Source organism: Megascapheus bottae, chromosome 13 (genome assembly GCF_031878675.1).
Source record: "Megascapheus bottae isolate mThoBot1 chromosome 13, mThoBot2.hap1, whole genome shotgun sequence".
NCBI classification, from domain to species: Eukaryota; Metazoa; Chordata; class Mammalia; order Rodentia; family Geomyidae; genus Megascapheus; species Megascapheus bottae.
In genome coordinates, this window is record NC_143521.1 from 12,165,009 (window position 1) to 12,185,305 (window position 20,297).

Below are 20,297 nucleotides of genomic sequence, written 5' to 3' on the forward strand. Positions count from 1 at the left end.
CGGACCCTGCGCCCCGGCTCTCCCGCGGCGGCGCGGCTCGGGCGGCGGACCCCGCCACGCGCACCCCGCACGGCCAGGACCGCCCAGGCCAGGCGAGCGGCGCGGTCTCCCCGCAGGCCCCGGCAGGCCGGCGCGGGGCAGCCCCGGCGTCCCCGCCTGGAGTGACTCGCGAGCTCCGGGCCAGGTCTGGCGGCGGGGGCTCTGGCGCAGGGCCGGGACAGGACCGCCGCGTCGGGACCCGCAGACCCTGCCAGCCGCCCTGCTCGTATATGGCAAAGTTTCTCGCCGAGCTCCTGGGCTGCACGTTGCCGAGCAAGGGCGCCTCTCCCATGTTTGAGGTAGGTGGAGGGTGTGTCCCGGAGGGGACGGCTGTCAGCGGGATCAGAGACCCCCCCCACCCCATCCGACCCTGGGGTGCCCCAGAGTTGACAAGTGTACAGTCTCACTCCCCGGGCTGGGCCTGGGCTTCTGGGGCAGGCAGGGAGAGGGTGGCCAAGAGAAGAGCCGAACAACCCTCCCTCCTGAATTCCTGTCTCCCTACCTCTCTCTGTTTTTATCTTTTCCTCTCCCATCTTTATTTTTGTCCCCTTCCCTGGTTGACATGGCCACATGTTTCCTGTCAATCTGGATGAGTTTTGCAAGTTGCTCTTTCCTAAAATGTCAGGTATATATTAAAAAAAAATCAACAGTATCTTTCAATCCCTCTTCAATATCTTTTTTACTTCTCTCTCTCCTTTTAGTCCTAAAAATTAGTCACTGAATGAAAAAAATCCTCAGATCCAAAGGATTCCACCTGCTTTCCTCTTCTGTCCCCACCCGGTTCCCAAACCTCCTGGGTGGTGGGAGCTCCAGATGGATTAACCTGAGTTAATTCACATGGATAGGGAGGTTAAAATCGGATTTGTCAAGTCAGATAAACACATAGAGGCTCCAAAGGCAGGCACCCCTAATTGCTCCCACCTGCATGCTTGTGGCAAGGCTGCTGTTTCTCGAGGAGAAGCCAGGCAGAAAAGGATGCCTTCCTGGGAGAAGTAGTACTGTCAAGTGATTTTTAGGAGACCTATATTGGCCACTCATTCCACAGTCATAATGTGTAACTGAGCATCCTCCTCTCCCAGACTACCCAACAATCAGATCTGGACCACAGGTCCTGGCTTACAGTAGTTGAGCCAGCACTAGGTATGCACTGTGTTCTCTCAGGTCTCACAACTTTCCATGCCAAGAGTTTCCTGACTGACTAGAGAGAAACAGAACGTGGTCTCTTGTCTCATGGAATTAGAAGCTTGTCCTTCTGCAAGGCACCTCTTCAGGTTCCAAACTCTTCTCTGTGGCCCTTGGCTGCTCCAGTCTCTTCTAGCAATGCCTATAGCAGGTGTCTTAACCTTCGGAAGTAACATGGAAACATCCTTTGATGTTAGAGCTCAATTGTCCAATTTAAATTCTGTGTAATGAAATCATTGCAATAGTGGATGATGGGGAGGATTTGGGTAAACAGAGTGGGAAGTACCTGGACAGGTGGTATTCAGAAATACAAGAAATAATGAAGAGCCACCAAAGGAAACCTTTCAAGGCCTACAATGCAAGTCAGCTGTTTCCTTTAGCAGGACATGGCTACCCTTTGCTTGTCTGTGAAGTAATTATTCTGGAGATAGCCCTTTAAAATCACTTTTCTTTTTTTACTTTCTCTATTTTTACTTGTGTGTGTGTGTGTGTGTGTGTGTGTGTGTGTGTGTGTGTGTATGTTTCTGTCTGTCTGTCCTGGAGCTTGAAATCAGGACCTGTGTGCTGTCCCTGAGCTTTTTGTGCTTAAGACCAGCATTCTACTACTTGAGCCGCAGTTCTAATTCTTTGTTTCTGTGCATAATTAATTGGAGATAGGAGTCTCACAGACTTTCCTGCCAGAGCTGACTTTGACCTGTGATCCTCAAATTTCAATCTCCTGAATTGTTAGAATTGTAAGCATGAGCCATTGGCACTTGACATTCTACTTGGATTTTTGTTTGTGCCTAGGGTACAAAGTTCTCTACTAAGATGTTTAATATACACAAATTGCATACATAGGGTTGGGTATTCTATGTATTTTCTCCTCCAGACAATAGACACCCCATCTTGACTTTTTAGAATACTTGATTCCCCAAGAATTATTTTTAAAATTAACCACAGATGTCCATTGACATTTTCAAAACTAACAGTGACTATTTGGTCTTGGAAGAATTATAGAGGGAGAACATTCCCCAATCTTTGGTCCCTCATATCTTGTTTACTATTATATACACCCATACAGAATCAGAGGCTACTAGTATTTGCTGTCTTTGTATTTCTACAAATGACTGACTCAGTGTTGGCTCATCCATAAAACACTTCACTCAAGTACTATGTTTAATCAGTGTCCCTGGAAAGATTAAGTGGACATCATTTCTTACCTTTGGGGATGAGAGTCCAGGATGTTGAAGAGTGGAGCTAGAAGTACTTTGTGGATGTTTTCTTCTTAGAAGAGGCCTTGCGACAGCATACTCCTGCTCAGAAAGGTTGCCACCCAGCTTCCCATCTCAAAGAGGGAGACAGATGGGAAAGAAACATGTTTGTATATCTTCTTGAATGTTAATCTCTTATAAATGAAAATAATAGCACTTTAGCGGCTTTAGATTTCCATTGAATGCTCTAATTTTTAATATACTGGAGCACGACTGTAGTTTCAGGGAGATTAGGAGACAAGGTAGATGTTTTCCTAAGGAATAGCCTTTGGTTTCATTTTGACTCGAATATGCAGTTTTGACCACTCAGGCTAATTTTGGTGTTCACAGAGGAATTCTTCCTGAATACTGAGTCTAGGCCTTCCTGACAAGGGAGTAGGAGTGGTGTATGTATATTTACATGTGTATGTATGTATATGCATATTCTCTAGCATGTATTGTAAGACCCCCGACTCAGCGGGACGTCTTCCAGGAGGAGACCCTTCCCAAGGAGCACCGAGACCACGCAGTCGGATGCAAACAGCAAGAGGTTTATTTGGGTACACGGGCGTCCGGGGCAACAAAGTCTCCTAGAAGACTTGCGCGCCGAGGCTGGGGAGAGGGGAGTATTTATGGGTAGCTGAAGCGTTTACAGAAGCAGAAGCATGGTTACAGGGTAGGGATTGGTTAATTCAAATGAGGCTGGGGGTTTATTCTGGGCAGTAGTGGAATTTTCCTTTTTGGCTAGAGAAGGGCTTACGTGTCCTTCTTCTGGTCATAACATGTTTTTCACATACTCCTTATCTTACTCCTTATCCTGTCTATACAATTTCAGTTCTCGGTCACTCTGACCGTGAACATCTTGCTGGTTATTTTTCAATTTCTTTTTATAACTAAACTGCAGCTGCTACACAAAATGGAGTCACTTCTGCTATCCTGGGAATTACAGTTAAGGCTATACATCTCTCAGTATGTCTACACATTTCCACATTCTAGTTTCTACCTCTTATCAGTTTTCCTGCTTGGCTGTAGTTGTAGCTTTATTTGAATCAATAAGGTAGTAGAATATAACTACCAGGTGTCACTTACTTTGGGCCAGGTATGGTTCTAAGGGCATGATATCCATGATCTGAACAAATGAGCAGAGTCATTATCTTTGAAAACAATTCTAATATGTGTCTGCCATGCCGAGAACATGTGTAGAAGCTGTGCACTGAAAACTGTTTTCAGTGATAATGGTGTTACCTTTTGCCTTACTCTTAGCAAAAAAAAATTCAGATTTGCAAACAAGGTCTTGGAGAATAATTTAAAATTTTCTAAAAAGAGCTGGGAGTTTGGCCTAGTGGTTGAGTGCTTGCCTAGCATGCACAAAGACCTGGGTTCAATTCCTCAGTACCACATACATAGAAAAAAGCCAGAAGTGGTGCTGAGCCTCAAGTGGTAGAGCTCTAGCCTTGAGAAAGCCCAAGGACAGGGCTCAGACCCTGAGCTCAAGCTGAGGACTGGCAAAAAAAATTTCTAAAAAGAAAAATAAAAAGAGAAAAGCAAAGCATAGGGAAATGGCAGTGCCCTCTGAATGGGGCTAGGTTTTTGGAATGTCTGCGCCACACATCTACAGAAACAATGGGCTTGATCTGTATTCTAATGTCTAGAAAGGTAGGGCAGAAGCACACAGACAGTTGTTTCCAGATCTTTCAGGGCCTCATATGCAGGCATGGATAGCTGCCTGGTTCTGGCATTCATTAATTCCCTAGAAGCTGTGATAAATGATGAACTTGCCCTTCCTCTCCTTTTATGCCTTAATGTTCTTGATAGGTTCTAAATTCCAGGACAGGAAATGGCAGAATTATTCACTCAGAGACTGTTGCCTTTTCATTTTGAATAATCTTCCGCTAGTCCACCAGCCTACATTTTAATCCTTCATCATCACCTTGAATGAGTCACAGCTTCTCAGTATAGACATGTAGCTCTATGCAAGGGATTGTCCAATTCTATGATTCTCATGGATGTGGTCTGTAGAATTGCCAGACTTCATGTCTTCTCTACATAGTTCCACATTCTGTTTTCTATCTTCCTCAGTATTTCTGCTTAATTGCAAATGTGGCTTTATTTATTTGGTATATAATACATGATAGCCATCAGTTAGTGGTCTCCTGCTTTGGGCCTGGCATTGTCCTAAGGGCTGAAAATCTGTCATCTTGGCTGTTCTTTCAATAGTCACATAATACAGTTGTTCATAAACACCTATTTGTAAACTGCATGATAAGCCTGTTTGTTTACCTCAAAGTTCACCCACCTTCTCCTACTATGGTTTATTGGTATTAGGTGCCATATTTATCTTTTGTTGTCTGCCTTCATTCCCAGATACACTCTTATTGTGTCACTGTTGGGATGTCATGAGTACCTTACCACCAGAAATGTTCAAAGGCTGAATTTGGAGACACTAATGGAAATATTCAAATTCAAATTTACTGTGACATTATAGAGATAGCTTCTACTTATCGAGCATATTGTGGGCTTAGTCTAGTTTTATGTTTCCAATAATGCTATAAGCTAAGTAGTATTGTCATTCCTTTTGCATAAATGAGACAACTAGGGATCAGAGAGATTACATGAATTGTTCAACATCACTCACTGCTAAGGGTCTGATCTGAGATGTAAGTCCTAGAATCCTTGCCATAATGTTTTGCTAGCCACTGATAGTTGCCTCATTCATTCCATTTTTTGCACTATTAGCAAAGCTGTCATTCTAATAGTCCAGCTTAACATACATGTATGGAAAATTTCTTGGGAGTTTGCTATTACATGCAGATTCCTCAGGATACACAAACATTTTCACAGGCAGATCACTGCCTATTCTTTCCTTTCTCTTACCACATTTTTAGTGTTTCTTGATCATATCCACACTGTTCTGCCTGGAATATTTTCCTAATATTTACTGAAGTTTCATCTGCCTTTAAGGCTCACTTCATGTCTCACCTCCAGAACCACTCCTTGACAACACCTGCCTTCTGATACAGGCCCATTGAATATTATTTGTGTGTGTTTCTTTATATTTTAGTTATGTCTTCACGGTGAGAGTAATAGTGTAAGAGGTAAAGGCAAAGTAAGTTAATGCCTATAATGAAGTTAGAATAGTGCTTAATATAATGTTAACTATTGAGGTTGTTGCATGCATCTCTGATCTCTGCAATGTTAACAACCATGTATTTAAAAAAATTCTGAAGCATCTTACACAGTTTTTGTCCAGTTTTACATCAAATAAATGCCTAATGAACTTCTAGTTGAACTTCCAACTGTGAAGGTTCATCATTTCTTTTGCCTTTAAACCATTTGTGTATTTGAAATTGAGAGTTAACTGGCTAGCCTGCATGTGTGTGTGTGTTAATCAGGTAACCCTATCTTACCTTGTCATTTTCTCTCCACCACTTAGTTCCTATTGTGCAATCCAATCCACCTGGGGAAAATTTCCCTCATCCTTTCCTCTTTATAGCATATACCTTGCCACAGATCATGTCTCAGGCTAAGAGAGCTACCTATAAGAAAATGCAGCAGTCGAGCTGTCTGTCCTTACTGCCTCTAGTGTGAAGGTACTTAAGGGAGACAAAGTTTCACACTGCATATATGGCTGTGAACAAAGGCTGTAGTACTGGTCTCCAATTTATTCATTCTTCACAATTCATACAGATGTTCATTCCCTTAGCAAGCATTATTAAATGCTCTCATCCTATGCATCCTGTAGAAGCCTTATTAAGAGATATTCAAACTGTTTAGACACTGCATTGCAGTAAGAAATATGTTTTGCTTTAAGAGTCTAGCTATTTACATGTACCTATAACACTGAAATTAGGTTTCCAGGCTAATACCTTTCCTTATAATGTGGGATGTACTTTGATCTTTTCAATTCTTTCCTTTTCATTTCATTTCTCCTAATCCATAAAAAATAAATTGATTTCATGGCTTGTAACCCACAATTTGAAAAGCACTTTTATTTAGGATAAGATTCTATTTTTACAAAACAATTTATATTACTCCATTATCCTAGGACTATATATGTTATTATTACTATATATTAGGAGAGTCTTATGATCTATCTTCAGACACCAGCCACAATGAACAACATTATTTGGGAGAAAACATTTTCAGGGTTTCAAATAACTATAAAACAGTGTCTGTCTCTAAATTAGAGAACATTTAAGTAAAAGGCTTGACATGTTACCTGAGAATATTTTGTGACACCGTTTCATATGTTTTAGAAAAATGACGCTGATTTTCTCATAATCTACTGGTCCTAAATGAGCTAGCTGGGTTGGTTGGGTTAAAACTCTCAGGCCTGATTTATGGATCTTTTCAGTGCTTCAGTTGAACACTTTGGAAATGTTTTTCTCTTTCTTTTTTTTTTTGTGTGTGTGTGTCAGTAGTGGGGCTTGAACTCTGGGCCTGGGTGCTGCCCCTGAGCTCTTCAGCTCAAGGCTACAGCCCTACCCCTTGAGCCACAGCATCCACCACTCCCAGTTTTCTGGTGGTTAATTGGAGATAAGATTCTCATGGTCTTTAATGCTCAGGCTGGCTTTGAAGTGTGATCCTTAGATCTCAGGCTCCTGGACAGCTAGGATTACAGGGGCGAACCACTGTATCCCACTGATTTTCTTCTTAATTCCCCTTTAGAGCTGTTAGTTTTGCCTGTGTGTGTGTGTGTGTGTGTGTGTGTGTGTGTGTGTGTGTGTGTGTGTGTCTGTGTGTGTGTGTGTCTGTGTGTGTGTATATGCAAGCACTGGTTCTTGAACTCAGGCCTTCATTGCTTTCCTTGAGCTGTTTCTTTTTTTCCCTCAAGGCTAGCATAGCCCTCTGCACTTGAGCCACAGATCTACTTCTGGCTTTCTGGTGGTTAATTTGAGAGAAGGTTCTCATGGGATTTCCTGCCTGGGTTGTCTTCAAACCATGATCCTTAGATCTCAGCTTCCTGAGTAACTAGATTACTGGCATGAACCACTGGTGCCTGGTAGTTTTGCCCATTTTACTGAGTAGTTGAGCTCTTCTTTATGACTCTGTTGGAAGATTATTGTGCTTTTCATCTGTATGACCATGTTGTTGGGCTTCAAGCATCCATGAACCATGTGCTCAGGCTGTTCAGAAAGCAGATAACTTAGACGGATGTGACAGAAGCTTCTGTGTTGAATCTTGGTGAGTGATCATAGGAGAGAAGTTTACTTGGGGAATAAGAGCTCCTGTTGCCAGAGCTGGGCTTTCTACAAGGCTCATTTGAATTTTAAGCTAATGCATACTGGATTTGTCTTGTAAATCCACAATTTTTGTTTGAAGACCAATTGAATTGCTCTATTACATCTAAGCCATTGTATACACAGGAGCAACTCAACTTAGCTTTTGTGTTAGCTGCTTTTAAACTCCTCATGTGGTCCTAAACGCACACATTTTTATTTAGAGGAATATTTGGTCCCATTATGATTACATCTGTCTAATGGCTTCTTGCTGAGAAACTGTGAGATGACTTTTGCTTTGTTTGTATTTCAATAAGGAAAAGATGGTGTTTCATATCTGTCAAATAGCCAGTGCCAGCAGGGATGTCACAGGGAGAGGGGATAGAAGCTCAATTCTTTGATGCCTTTCCTTTTTTACTTAGTGCTCTAATTTATGACGGTCTTCTTGCATATTATGAATGTCTTTACTTTGCATGGCTTTGATAAGCTACATTAGGTTGGGTAGTGGTTTTTACATTATGAAAGTTTTACCTATATAATGTCCTTTGATGTGGTCCATAATAAAATAACTTGTATCTATCTGAATTTGTGACAAGTAAGGGTTGTGCCCTCCTGTTGACCTGAAGTATCTAAAGTACTTTCCAAGCCTAAAGTTCTACATGTGCTGCCATCTTTGTGCTTCTCTTCTTTTCCTGTATGGACAGTCTGTCCATGATATCTGCAGATTCTTTCTTGGATTTCTTCCCCTTTCTGTGTTTCCCTTCATCTCTCCCTTCTTCCTCCCTCCCTCCTTCCCTTCCTTTCTTTCTGTTAGAAATCCATGCAACTTTTCACTTGTTGATTTAACTGTTTTGTGCACTTACTATATCCAAGGAATAGTAGGGGCTGTGGAAAATTTCACAATAAACCACTGGTTGTTTTTCCTCCCTTAAGCCTTCCTTCTCTCTACAACTCCAGAATACACTGCTGGTATAACTGCAGCACCTTTTCTTCTTTGCTCATCTATATAAGCATCTATATGACTTTTTTTGAAAGAAGTTAAAACATATCCTGTTATTCCTAAGGTCTTCTAAGTATTTTTCTAAGTATCTTATTTTGCCTGCCATTTTCCTTCCTGCATTGATTTTCTTCAGGAATACTCACAAGTCAGATACAAATTTTTCCTCCTGTGGCTTTGTTTAGGCTACTTCTCAGTCCTCTGATTGACCTGTACCCATTCTTCCCCTCTTCCTAATTGCAACCTGTCTAATCTTTGGTGCCTTGGCAAAGAGCCAGCTCTCCACGAATCCATTCCCAAACACAGCAGAGAGGCTAAGGGAATCATATATTTACCTGGCTTCCTCTCTTTTAATCTCTGTGAGCTTAATGAGATAAATTACTTCTTTGTGTTTCAGTAAAATTGGTATAATAGCAACAGCAGGTATCCCACTGAGTTGCTGTGAGGATTAAACAACTCAGAATGCTAAGTATAGTGTTTAATATAAAGTAATTGACATATATGTATAATAATAATATTGGTTATTGTTATAAACTTTTACCTTGCTCTCCATATACCCTCAGCCCACCCTGCTTTGACTGTCTTAGAACTTGCCTTAAGCATTTCTGTATCTTCCAGTGCTGACCAAAGCAGGGATGCTCAATCAATGCTTATTTCACATGTTGTTTTGGCAGAATCTAGGAATCACTTTATTTCTGGAAATACTCAACTGTCCATGGAAATGTAACTTTTGATGACTGACCTTCTAGTCTACTTAGGCTGCAGTTGTACAAATGATGATAGTACACTTTTATATACAACTGTAGCAGAAGCAGAGCTTGGCAAATGTGCCAACTCTAAATGCCACTTAAGTGAAGTTCAACCATAGATTGCCCTATTGTTAGATACAAAATTTTTCCTTTCTTTCTTTTATTTAACAACACAGGATTTGATCTTGACTTGGAATGTGAATATGATTTATTTTTTACTTTTTATTATCGGGGTAATGTATGAGTATCTTTTAAATTTAATTTTATTGTCAAGGTGATGTACAGAGAAGTTTCAATTATATACATAAGGAAAATGAGCACATTTTTTTTTGTTGAACATTGTTACCCCCTCCCTCATTTTTCTCCCACTTTCCCTCCTCCTTGACCCTCCCCTTGCCCCTTTGTAAAGTTCATTTCCCACAATGTCTTGTGAGCATGCTGCAGAACACCTTTTCTTTTTCAGCTCGTTTGTAAACATATACATTCAATATAAGCCAAGGGAATGAAATAATAAATCATCAGACTAATTTTCCACACTGTTGATGAAGAATTCTGATCTGATATCAGATTACTTCAAAGGTCATTTACTCAAGGAATACCGCTGGGCTTCCTTCTTACATTTCCAGTGGGAAAGACAGAAGTAATGATGCACTAGTTCCCAGGAATCTCTTTGGGGTGCCTGGAAGCAAGGCTTTCAGTCATGGAAGGTGTTAAACTTGAGTGGAGGTATCTTCAGGGAGGCACAGGGGATGGCAGCAGGGTGATAGAGTTGTGAGTTGCAAGCTTTCTGCAGCAGGAGTTCTAACATCTGCATTCCAAGCCTGGCTCTCTGGTTCCAGCTCCTGTAGTGAATGTCCTTTTTTCTCTGAGTGGCCATTTCTATAGCTCTGCTATGAAAATATCAATATTCGATTTGCTTCACTCATACATACAATACGAGGCTCTAGTGTGATAATAAATATGAAAGTCCCTTATAAAATGTTAAGCATTATACAAATGTGAACTGTCATTCCTGAAATGGTGACAAGAGATACCTGAGGTACACCGCATTCCTTCACTAGTCTGGGCATGCAGAAACCTGATGAAATGCTTTGTTAGGAGTTGTATGAACAGAAAGAATAAAACTGTATCTATTTGCAAGGCAGCAAAGAAAAGATGAAGCAGTCAGAATGTACAATGAGGGCCTTGGGCTTCTGAATCGATATACCTCTCATCTTAGCAAGAACTGGGAGTGCTTAGGAAGGGAGTCAATAGTCTGAATTCTTGGCAGCCTTCAAAGCGGATGGTTTTGTTTCATGAAGATTTCTTTTCTAGAATGGTGTTTTTGGGTTTGGAATATGATTGTGGAAGGGTATGGCGGAATTCATCCGAACATGGTTTAGACCTCAGAGAAGGCAGCAGTCTTGAAAAAATAACTTAATGGTGATTGAAGCTTAGAGTTTGTCGTGGTCAGATCCTAGATTCTCCTAGAGAAAGTCCTTGATTCTTTTGTTAATTTATCATGTGGTCTGATATACTGTATACCATTTAATGTATCCCACATATACAGGTGGGGCAGTTCCTGGGAGGACACAGAACAGGGTAGTGTTAGCCAGCCTCAGGGGGTCATGGACAGATTCTGCATGGCTCATCCTCCTTCTACAAGTAGCCACAACTGTGGCCTGTGACAGGTTCATTAATTTCTTCCCTGTCCCTAAGAGTCCTCATACACATCTTTGTGAACCTGTGCTACTCACAATCTGCTGGGCATTGACTTCCTCTCTGTAAAGTAGATAATGTGAGTGTAACATGCTTAGCTCAGTGTTGGGGATGTAGTTATTCATAATAGCAATAAAGGCTTGCTGCTGAGCTCATTCTTCCATAGCTCAAGGCTTTCATTTGGACACTTCAGTATTAGTATTTTTTTTTTTTTTGCCAGTCCTGGGCTTGAGCTCAGGGCCTGAGCACTGTCCTTGGACTTTCTCAAGGCTAGAGCTCTACCCACTTGAGCCTCAGCACCACTTCCGGCTTTTTTTCTATGTATGTGGTCCCGAGGAATCGAACTTGGGTCGTCGTTCATGCTAAGCAAGCACTCTACCACTAGGCCAAACTCCCGGCCCCATTAGTCAGTATTTATAACTGCATTGGTTAGTTTCAGTTGGTAGGATTGTATTCTAACTGAGGTAGGAAAGGAGAGATTGGAGAGTAGAGACACAGGGAAGAGTAAGGACTGAAAGAAATGTGGTGGATAATTGCACCAGAAATTTCACTATTTTTTTTTTTTTGCTCCAGGTTCAGTGACAATCTGCTACTGAAACAGAAGCAAATCTTTCTTCTAAGAGTTCAATACTCTCTACTCTTGCCCTTTGGTATCTGTTTACTACTGTTCTCTACACAGAATGATCACTTATTCAATGTCATCTGAGCAGTCTCCAGGCAGGGAACAAGAACCAAATCCAAGTTCAGTCAGGGGTAGGGGAATGGGGGGGGGGAAACAGAGACAGTGTCACCAGGTGGTCTTAAAGCCATCCTTAAGTATATGTAATATACTTACATGATGACCCATTCTGCCCCACTGGGTCAGAGTCGTGTAATTCGTGTGACTGTGTGTTAGTATCCAGATTTACATGGGGATTAAAAACACCTTCTGAACTAAACTTGAACTAGGTTTATAAATAAAATCTCCTCTATGTAAAGGAAGGGAGATATTGGTGATAGAAGGAAGAATACAGAAACTCCTCGGTTGAGCCAAAAAGTGAGTCTGAGGGTTTGTGATCATAGAACTGTAGAAAGATATGCACAAATATTTCAGAAAATGCTGTTTGAGCTCCTTTCCTTCTGTTTCCTGAACCTTGCTACACTGCATCACTAAGGAGAGCTTGACATATGGTGATCCACCTATAACGGGGCTCTTTTAGAGAACGGGACACAGTGGTACAGGAATGTGGGATGCCCAGGCACAGCAACGACGTTGTAGTTTGCTGTAAGGATAAAGCAGGTACACAGGTGACCTGCACACCGCACTGGACACAGGCTGCCTGACTGGTTTAGCAGCTGACCTGGTATAATTTCTTCCAGAGGGCATCTACTGATGCCTATAGAAGACAATATGCTTGGAAAATGACCGGAGAGTCTCAGTATGGAGCTGAGTATGTAGCCAGAAAGATTCAAGTATGAGAAGGTAGTTTGGTAACCACATTTGGGTCCACATAATCCTATCTCTCTCCCTTCCTTCCTCCCTCCCTCCCTCCCTCTCTCCCTCCTTTCTTCTTTTTTCCTTCTTTCTGTCATGTACAAGGGATTAAACTCAGGGCCTTATATGTACTTGAGCCATGCTATTACCCTCCTAGTAATTTTTCAGATAGGGTCTCACACTTTTGCCTGACCCACTCTTCGGAAAATCCTATCTATCTTCCTCCCTTTAATTTCCTGAGAAAATGAGGCTACAGGTCCATATGCTTGGCTTGGTTTTTAATATAGTCTCATTTGGATGTAATCTCACTTTTGCTCAAGCTGACCTCCAACTTAGATCCTCCTGTCTCAGCCTCCTGGGGTTATAAAGATATGTGCCACCAAGCCTGGGTCCTATTCCATTTTTTTTTGTCAATAAGGAGTTTCCCCACAGATGGGCCTTTGGTGAAATAAAATCCTTAAAGTCAATTTTGCTCCCCACTTGATTTATTTGAACTGAAGTTCATATATGTTACAAGGTGCTGTTTGTCTGTTAGGAGAAATTGGGGTGATTGGGGAGAGGTTTCACACACTTACACAAAGCTGCCAGACAGAAAAACACAGAGAGATTGACACACAATAATTTGTTCCTGGAATGCCTTGACAATTACAGCAGCTTTGTGACCAGTGTTTAAAGTGACTAGAAATCGCACTGGTTTTGTTTACTGGCTTTGCTCCTTAAGTGTATTTGTGTATGTGAGACCACGCACATGGGAGCCTTCTCAAGGCTTAACAAACTGACCTTTCTTTCCTTTTCAGTTTCCCTTTGGTCTTCATCTCCAGCTCAGGGAGTTCCTTTCGAAGAATCTGTGACATTCTGCAGGAGACTTTCATTTTCTCCATCACACTTTGCAAATAGAAACTGATTTCATTCTTTTTTTTCTTCTCATGTATAAAGAAATCAAGCATCTGATTTCACAGACCATAAAGAAGTGGCTGGAAATTTTCCAGCCAAGCCCTGGGGAACCCCCTAAAATTATCCCGTGCCTTCTGGACCATCCAGATTGTTCGTGCGTGGCTAGAGAAGAAGGGGGCAGGGCAGAGGGATTTGGGAAATAAATTTTCTTGTGTCCAGATGCTGTGAGTAAGTCAGATGGCTCGATGAGTCCTCTTGATGCCCACTGCGATTTTTTTTTTAGGGATCCATTTGTTCTGTGCCAGGTTTGTATGACCAGGCAGCTGGGTGGGCCCTCTGGGCTCCTTAGATAATGCAGATCTCCCTCCCTCCCTCTCTCTCTCTCTCTCTCTCTCTCTCTCTCTCTCTCTCTCTCTCTCTCTCTCTCTCTCTCTCTCTCTCTCTCTCTTCTCTCTCTCCTCTCTCTCGCTCTCTCTCGCTCTCTCTCGCTCTCTCTCTCGCTCTCTCTCGCTCTCTCTTGCTCTCTCTCTGCATGTTGTCTGAACCCCTCTTCTGTGCAAATACTCATAAATTCAGGGATGGCTACTGGCTATCCCTCAAGCTGCATTTTTGATCTGGAGTTGCAGTGGGTTACTAGACTAACACAGAGGCTCGTACGGACCAGAGTTGGTGCACAATAAACAATGATTCCAGTTCTTTTAGAAATTGTCAAAACACCTCCCACACCTCATTTTATTAGAAAACAGAGAAGGGAATTAATTTACTCTATTCATAGGTGGAAAAATCAAGCTGCATGGAGTTAAGAAATATTCTTTATAGAAAATGTCTTGGATGCCGGGAGCATGGCTTAGTGGTAGAGTGCTTGCTTAGTATGCATAAAGATCGAGATTTGATTCCTCATTACCACATACATAGAAAAAAGCCAAAAGTGGTGTTCAAGTGGTAGAGCTCTAGCCTTGAGAAAGTTCAAGGACAATGCTCAGGCCCTGAGCTCATGCCCAGGAATGGCAAAAATAAATAAATAAATAAACAAAGCTGGAAGTGGTGCTGGCTTATGGGTAGGGCTCTAGCCTTGAGAAAGCCCAAGAATAGTGCCCCGGCCCTGAGTTCAAGCCCCAAGTTAAAGAAAATGCCTTGGATATAATATTGTCATCTCAGTCTTACAGACAATGAAAACATTTTCCCCATATTTTTCCTATATACCTTTCATGTCTTTTTTGTTTTGGAGGAATGATATAAGGATTTGAGTACAGGGGTTCGTGCCTGCAAGGCAGATGCTCTTGTCCCTTGAGCCATACCTCCAACCCTTTTTGCTATAGTTATTGTTGGAATAGTGTTTCACCTTCTGCCAGACAAGTCTAGACTATAATCCTATTTATGTTTCCTGCTATGCGGGGACGACAGGCACTTGCTATCACACCTTTTTATAAAGGTTATATACAGGGCAACTTTTTCTTTTGTGATAGCATCTCACAACACTTTTGCCTGGGCTGGTCTGGAAGTGTGATCTTCTAGTCTCAGCCTCCTGCATAGCTAGGATAATAGGTGTGGCTTACCACTGCATCTGCCTTCTGAGGCAGAGTTTCAAAAAGGTAGCTCATGGGGCCAGGAGTTTGGCCTAGTGGCACGAAGACCCGGGTTCGATTCCTCAGTACCCCACGTACATAGCAAAAAGCTGGAAATGATGCTGAGGCTCAAGTGGTAGAGTGCTAGCCTTGAGAAAGTCCAAGGACAGTGCTCAAGCCCTGAGCCCAAGCCCAGGACTGGCAAAAAAAAAAAGAAGGTCAAGCTCTTTCAGCACCTTCTGAAAAAAAAAAATGTAGCTCAGGCTGGCTTCAAACTCAGACCCTCCTGCCTCACCTACTGAGTGCTGGGATTACAGGTATGGGATGAGGAAGGAGAGGTCAGGAAATGGGAGCACAGACAGAAGGATGCTATGCTGCACACATGGATGATGAACAAGAATAGCAACTTGGTGAACTGTAGTTAACAGTGAACAATTGTACTCAGCAGTTTGGCAAAGAGAGGAGAGTAGATTGGGAGTGAGGCTGCCCACAGAACAGAGGATAACTGTGTGCTCGTCTATGTAATAATCTAATCACTATATAAAAATAGGCTCATATGCCTCAAATATAAACACTAAGCAAGAATTATAACAATACTTATAAAAGAATTATAAAATCATTAATATGAAAGGAGTATAGTAATGTAAAATATCTACCTCAAATATTGTTTGAAGGTATACCTCAAATACAATGTAGAGTCTAACTAAAAACTTCATAGTATTACCATAAAAGAAAAAAAAACCTTGTTTCTGGCCCTGGAGATGAGAACAGTTTTGATAATCTGTTTCCAAATTTATTCTCAGGGCTTCTTTGTCCTATAAATTGGCCTACAGTATTAGTAGAAATCCCACTGATGTCACTGGGGTGAAAGACACCCAAGCCAGGATGCAACAGCTGGTGGAAAATATCCTGAATTTTATGTTATGGGATCTCCTGTTGTGCTGGTGGCTGAGGCATTATTAGAGAGAGCATAGTCAACACGTTATATAACATATCATTTCATTAACTTTGAAGCACTCCACCAAATTTTCTTAATTAATACCTTTGAAATATATCATCTCCACTTTTGCAGATTTTGCAGTTGTTTTTTTAAAAAGGTAAAGCAAATGTGAAAGATCCACAGCCAGGAAGTGAGGGGCTGGGACTTCAGCTCTAGGTCTTCTCTCCCAAGGTTTCCTGTGCTTCATGAGGGCAAATATCCATGCAAGGAGACAACCATGATGCATGTACTACCTCGTGGAGTTCAAGTTCAAATACTTGGTCATTTTGCCATTCAATTTGTGTCAATGTGAGCAAGTTATTTAATATCTCCAGGCTTCAGTGTTTTTATATATAAAAAGGGGACAGTATCTGGTGAATATAACGGTAATCCTTCTATACATTGCAATAAAAAAGGGGGGCAGCGGTTCTTTTTTTTCAGGATCTTTAACTTTATTATTAGCTGCTGAGCTATGAGAGACACAAATCAATCATTAAAGAAAGGTTGCTTAAACAGGTATTTACAGAGACAGGACAAAAGCAAAGCCAGCTCTGGGTGGGGGAGTATGGCTTTAGCTAAGAGTAAGAGAGCACAGAAGTTCTAGCAGTTAAGAGTCTCATCCACCCAAAAAAGCAGTGAACTACAGCCACATAGGTACTCAACATTTTGACATCGGTTGTGTTTTTCAAATTTTCAAATGAAAACACATATCCCTCTTCTGTAGGCTTTCCAGCTCACTACCCAAGAACTCGAGTACTTCTATTAAGGCAGCTGGAAGCCCACCCTATGCTTGAATGGTGACTTCTGCCCCATGCATGAACTGCCCTTCCCTTTGCAAGTGACATGTGGGGGGAAAGCAAGTTAATACAGTACTGCCCTCTGCAGAAAAGGAAACACTGGCACTCAAAGCAAAAGGCCACAGAGGGCTCCCTGAGAATCCAGTAGAAGTAAGAGGAGCATTCAACTTGTTTTCCAGATAAATTCTGCAACTGGATCCAGGTGGGGGACAGCGGTTCTTAAATAGCAATCTTTCTTTCTCTATGTGTATATATATATATATATATATATGTTATTAAGTGTTTTGCACATAATTAACTTTGGATATGACTCTGCTTATTATTTTCTACTTTGTGGTTGGACTTGATTTAAATGTTAGCCTACTTCCTTCTCCTGTACTAATTTTGGGGGGTTGGGTCTTTAGTAATGGGAGTGGGAAAGGCTCAAGAAAAGTTTCCTGCAATGATTCTGTGGTTGTTGTGGTTGTTGTGCCAGTACTGGGGCTTTAACTCAGGGCCTGGTCCATTAGTTTTTTTCTCTCAAAGCTGGTGCTCTATCAAATAAGCAATAGCTCCTGGCTGTTGGTGGTTAATTGGAAATAAAAGACTCACACACTTTCCACCTTGGGTTGGATTTGAACCATAATCCTCAGGCCTCAACCTCTTGAGTAGCTGGGATTACAGGTGTGAGTCACTGGCACCTGGCAACAAACATTTGCTTTGTCCTTGGCCTGCATAAAAACTAAATTAGGAGGGCTTGGAGTTTGGCTTAGTGGTAGAGTGCTTACCTTGCATGCATGAAGACCTGGGTTCAATTCCTCGGTACCACAAACATAGAAAAAAGCCAGAAGTGGTGCTGTGGCTCAAGTGGTAGAGCTCTAGCCTGGACAAAACCCAAGGACAGTGCTTAGGACCTAAGCCCAAGCCCAGGATTGGAAAAAAAAAGGTTAAAAACCAAAACAAAACAAACTAAATTAGGGGTTAGACACTAACATCTTATGTCTGTAATCCTGGCGATGATGCTGAGATATGAAGATTGTGGTTCAAAGCAAGCCCAGGCAGAAAAGGCCATGAGACTCTTATCTTCAACTAAGCACCCCAAAACTGGAAGTGATGTTGTGGCTCAAAGTGGAAGAGCATTAGCCTTAAACATGTAACCTCAAGGCTAGCACCTATGCCCTGACTTCAAGCTCCACAACCTACAAAAACAAACAAACAAATCCCAAATCCAAAATTATTGTCCACAATAGCAGTCATGGAAACTTGTTTGATCCTGTTGTTCCTGTTTGATTTGTTTCTCTCTGGAGACTCTTGCATTATCATGTTATTTTCTTTTTCTTTCTTTCTTTTCTCTCTCTCTCCTTCCTTCCTTCCTTCCTTCCTTCCTTCCTTCCTTCCTTCCTTCCTTCCTTCCTTCCTTCCTTCCTCTCTCTCTCTCTCTCTCTCTCTCTCTCTCTCCCTCTCCCTCCCCCTCTCTTCCTTCCTTCCTTCCTTCCTTCCTTCCTTCCTTCCTTCCTTCCTTCCTTCCTTCCTCCCTCCCTCCCTCCCTCCCTCCCTCCCTCTCTCCCTCTCCATCTCCCCCCCCTCTCTCTTCCTCTTCCTCTCTCTCTCTCTCTCTCTCTCTCTCTCTCTCTCTCTCTCTCTCTCTCTCTCTCTCTCTCTTTCTTTCTTTCTTTCTGCCAGTCATGGGCTTGGGCTCAGGGTCTGAGCACTGTCCTTGGGTTTTCTCAAGGCTAGAGCTCTACCACTTGAGCCACAGCACCACTTTTGGCTTTTTTCTATGTATGTGATACAGAGGAATCAAACGTGGGTCTCTGTGCATGCTAGGCAAGCACTCTACCACTAGGCCAAACTCCTGGCCCCTGTCATGTACTTTTTTGAGTGGATTATTCTTTGAAGGCATATTTCCTTCATTGTGATTATGTGTCCTGTATGTGTTTGGTGCTGTAAAGAATACTAAAGGAACAGGAGGTGGTGTCTTCCCCAAGTTCACTTGATTTCTAAGCACAAAAGGAGCGGCTGTTCTGAGCTGAGGTGTGAATGAAAACCACTCTGCCTGTCCTATGGTAAATATTTCATAAAATTACTCTTTTCTCAACAAATACCCAGCCAATGCTGGTAATATTAGGTAAAATATTTGTCAAAAGGAGTAGATTTGAAAAAAAGTACTCATTTTTTAAAGATTGATGTGATAAATAGGTTGAATACATTATTATTTTGTACTATCCCTTTTAAAGCCACAAATCAGGATTAAAAATAGCAAAAAGGTGGGATTATGTCTAAATTCACATCCAGTAGTAAAGCCTTTTTACAACTATAGCTCTTTATTGGATTTTCTGACTTTTGTTTTGTAGTGCCTTAGGCAAATTACTTTCCTCATAGGTAAAGTGCTCTAACAGAGTCTCATTGGGCACCAGTGCAGATTAAATAAGATAAATGAGCTAGGATATGAAAGCACTTAGCAGAGTGCCTGACACAGGACAATAAGTATCCAATTAATACTATTTTCTATATTAATGGAAATGCCCTTTGTCTTTCCTGGACTGGGGTTTAAATTGAGTTCTGCTTTTGAAAGCTCCTTTCATTTCCTGCTCACGTTCATTCTGGTGTACCCTAGTGTCTCCAGCTTGCTGTGATTCTACGTTCATAGTCCAGCAAAGGGTTAATGTTATACTCCAACCTTTCTGGTTTGCTGGAGCTACTTAATCAGAAAAATCATTACAGCTCTCTCTCTCTCTCTTTTTTTTGTGCAACCCATTGATGTCCAAGGCAACTAATTAGAGAGAAAGAGTATAGGAAATCAATCTTTACTAACATTGACATTTCTTCCAACTTAAGCAATTGGGTTGCTTATGTTCTTCATGAAATCCTATAGAAGTCTAAAATTATCACAGAAGATTACAGGACTGTGATAAGTTCTTGGTGGCAGAATGAAGATTCCTTGAATATTAAAAACTGTCAGAACATGGAAGTGATCCTGCATATAACCTGAGCTCATTGCATAAGCAGCTTGCACTTGACATCATGCAAGAAGCTTTAGGCAAAGGGGGGTCAGTATAACTCTTTGAGTACATATTCTACCACAAAGTAGTGAGAAAAGGATGGTGTTTCTTTCTTTCTTTCTTTTTTAACAGCTCTAGCTCTAGGCCTTTATCTCTCCAGGAAGCTATCTGTATGAAGTACATTTAACTAGGTTCTCTTGGCCTGAGATTTTGCCCAGTGAGGATCATTGCTCAGAGTGGAAAATGTGTGGGCAAGGCATTTGTTGGGAAGGCATCTGTGGAGTCCCATTGGCTTAGCTGTGTTCCTCTATGATCAAAGCCTTTGTTTTCATTTTGACACAGCCTCACCGTATCCAGTTTCCTGTAATTCTTCCTTGTCTTCTTATTTTAGGGATAGTAATTAGGCATGGGGTTAAAGAACCCCAAGATATTGGGCTGTGCCTGTTGATTTTTCCGCATCCTTTTTGCATCTTTGTAAATGAAGTTTTCTT

At 41.7% G+C, this 20,297-nt stretch overlaps 1 protein-coding gene across 2 annotated transcripts in view; it reads left to right on the forward strand.

The window, feature by feature from the left end:
- The first annotated feature begins 254 nt into the window (after window positions 1-254).
- The window catches only part of Rasgef1b (RasGEF domain family member 1B), a 537,873-nt gene continuing 517,830 nt past the window's right edge, over window positions 255-20,297 (forward strand). For both annotated transcript variants that reach the window (XM_090343353.1, XM_090343354.1), the window contains exon 1: window positions 255-338. In XM_090343353.1, the coding sequence (XP_090199479.1) occupies window positions 270-338 (69 nt within the window). In that variant the 5' untranslated portion in view covers window positions 255-269. The remainder of the gene's footprint in view (window positions 339-20,297) is intronic.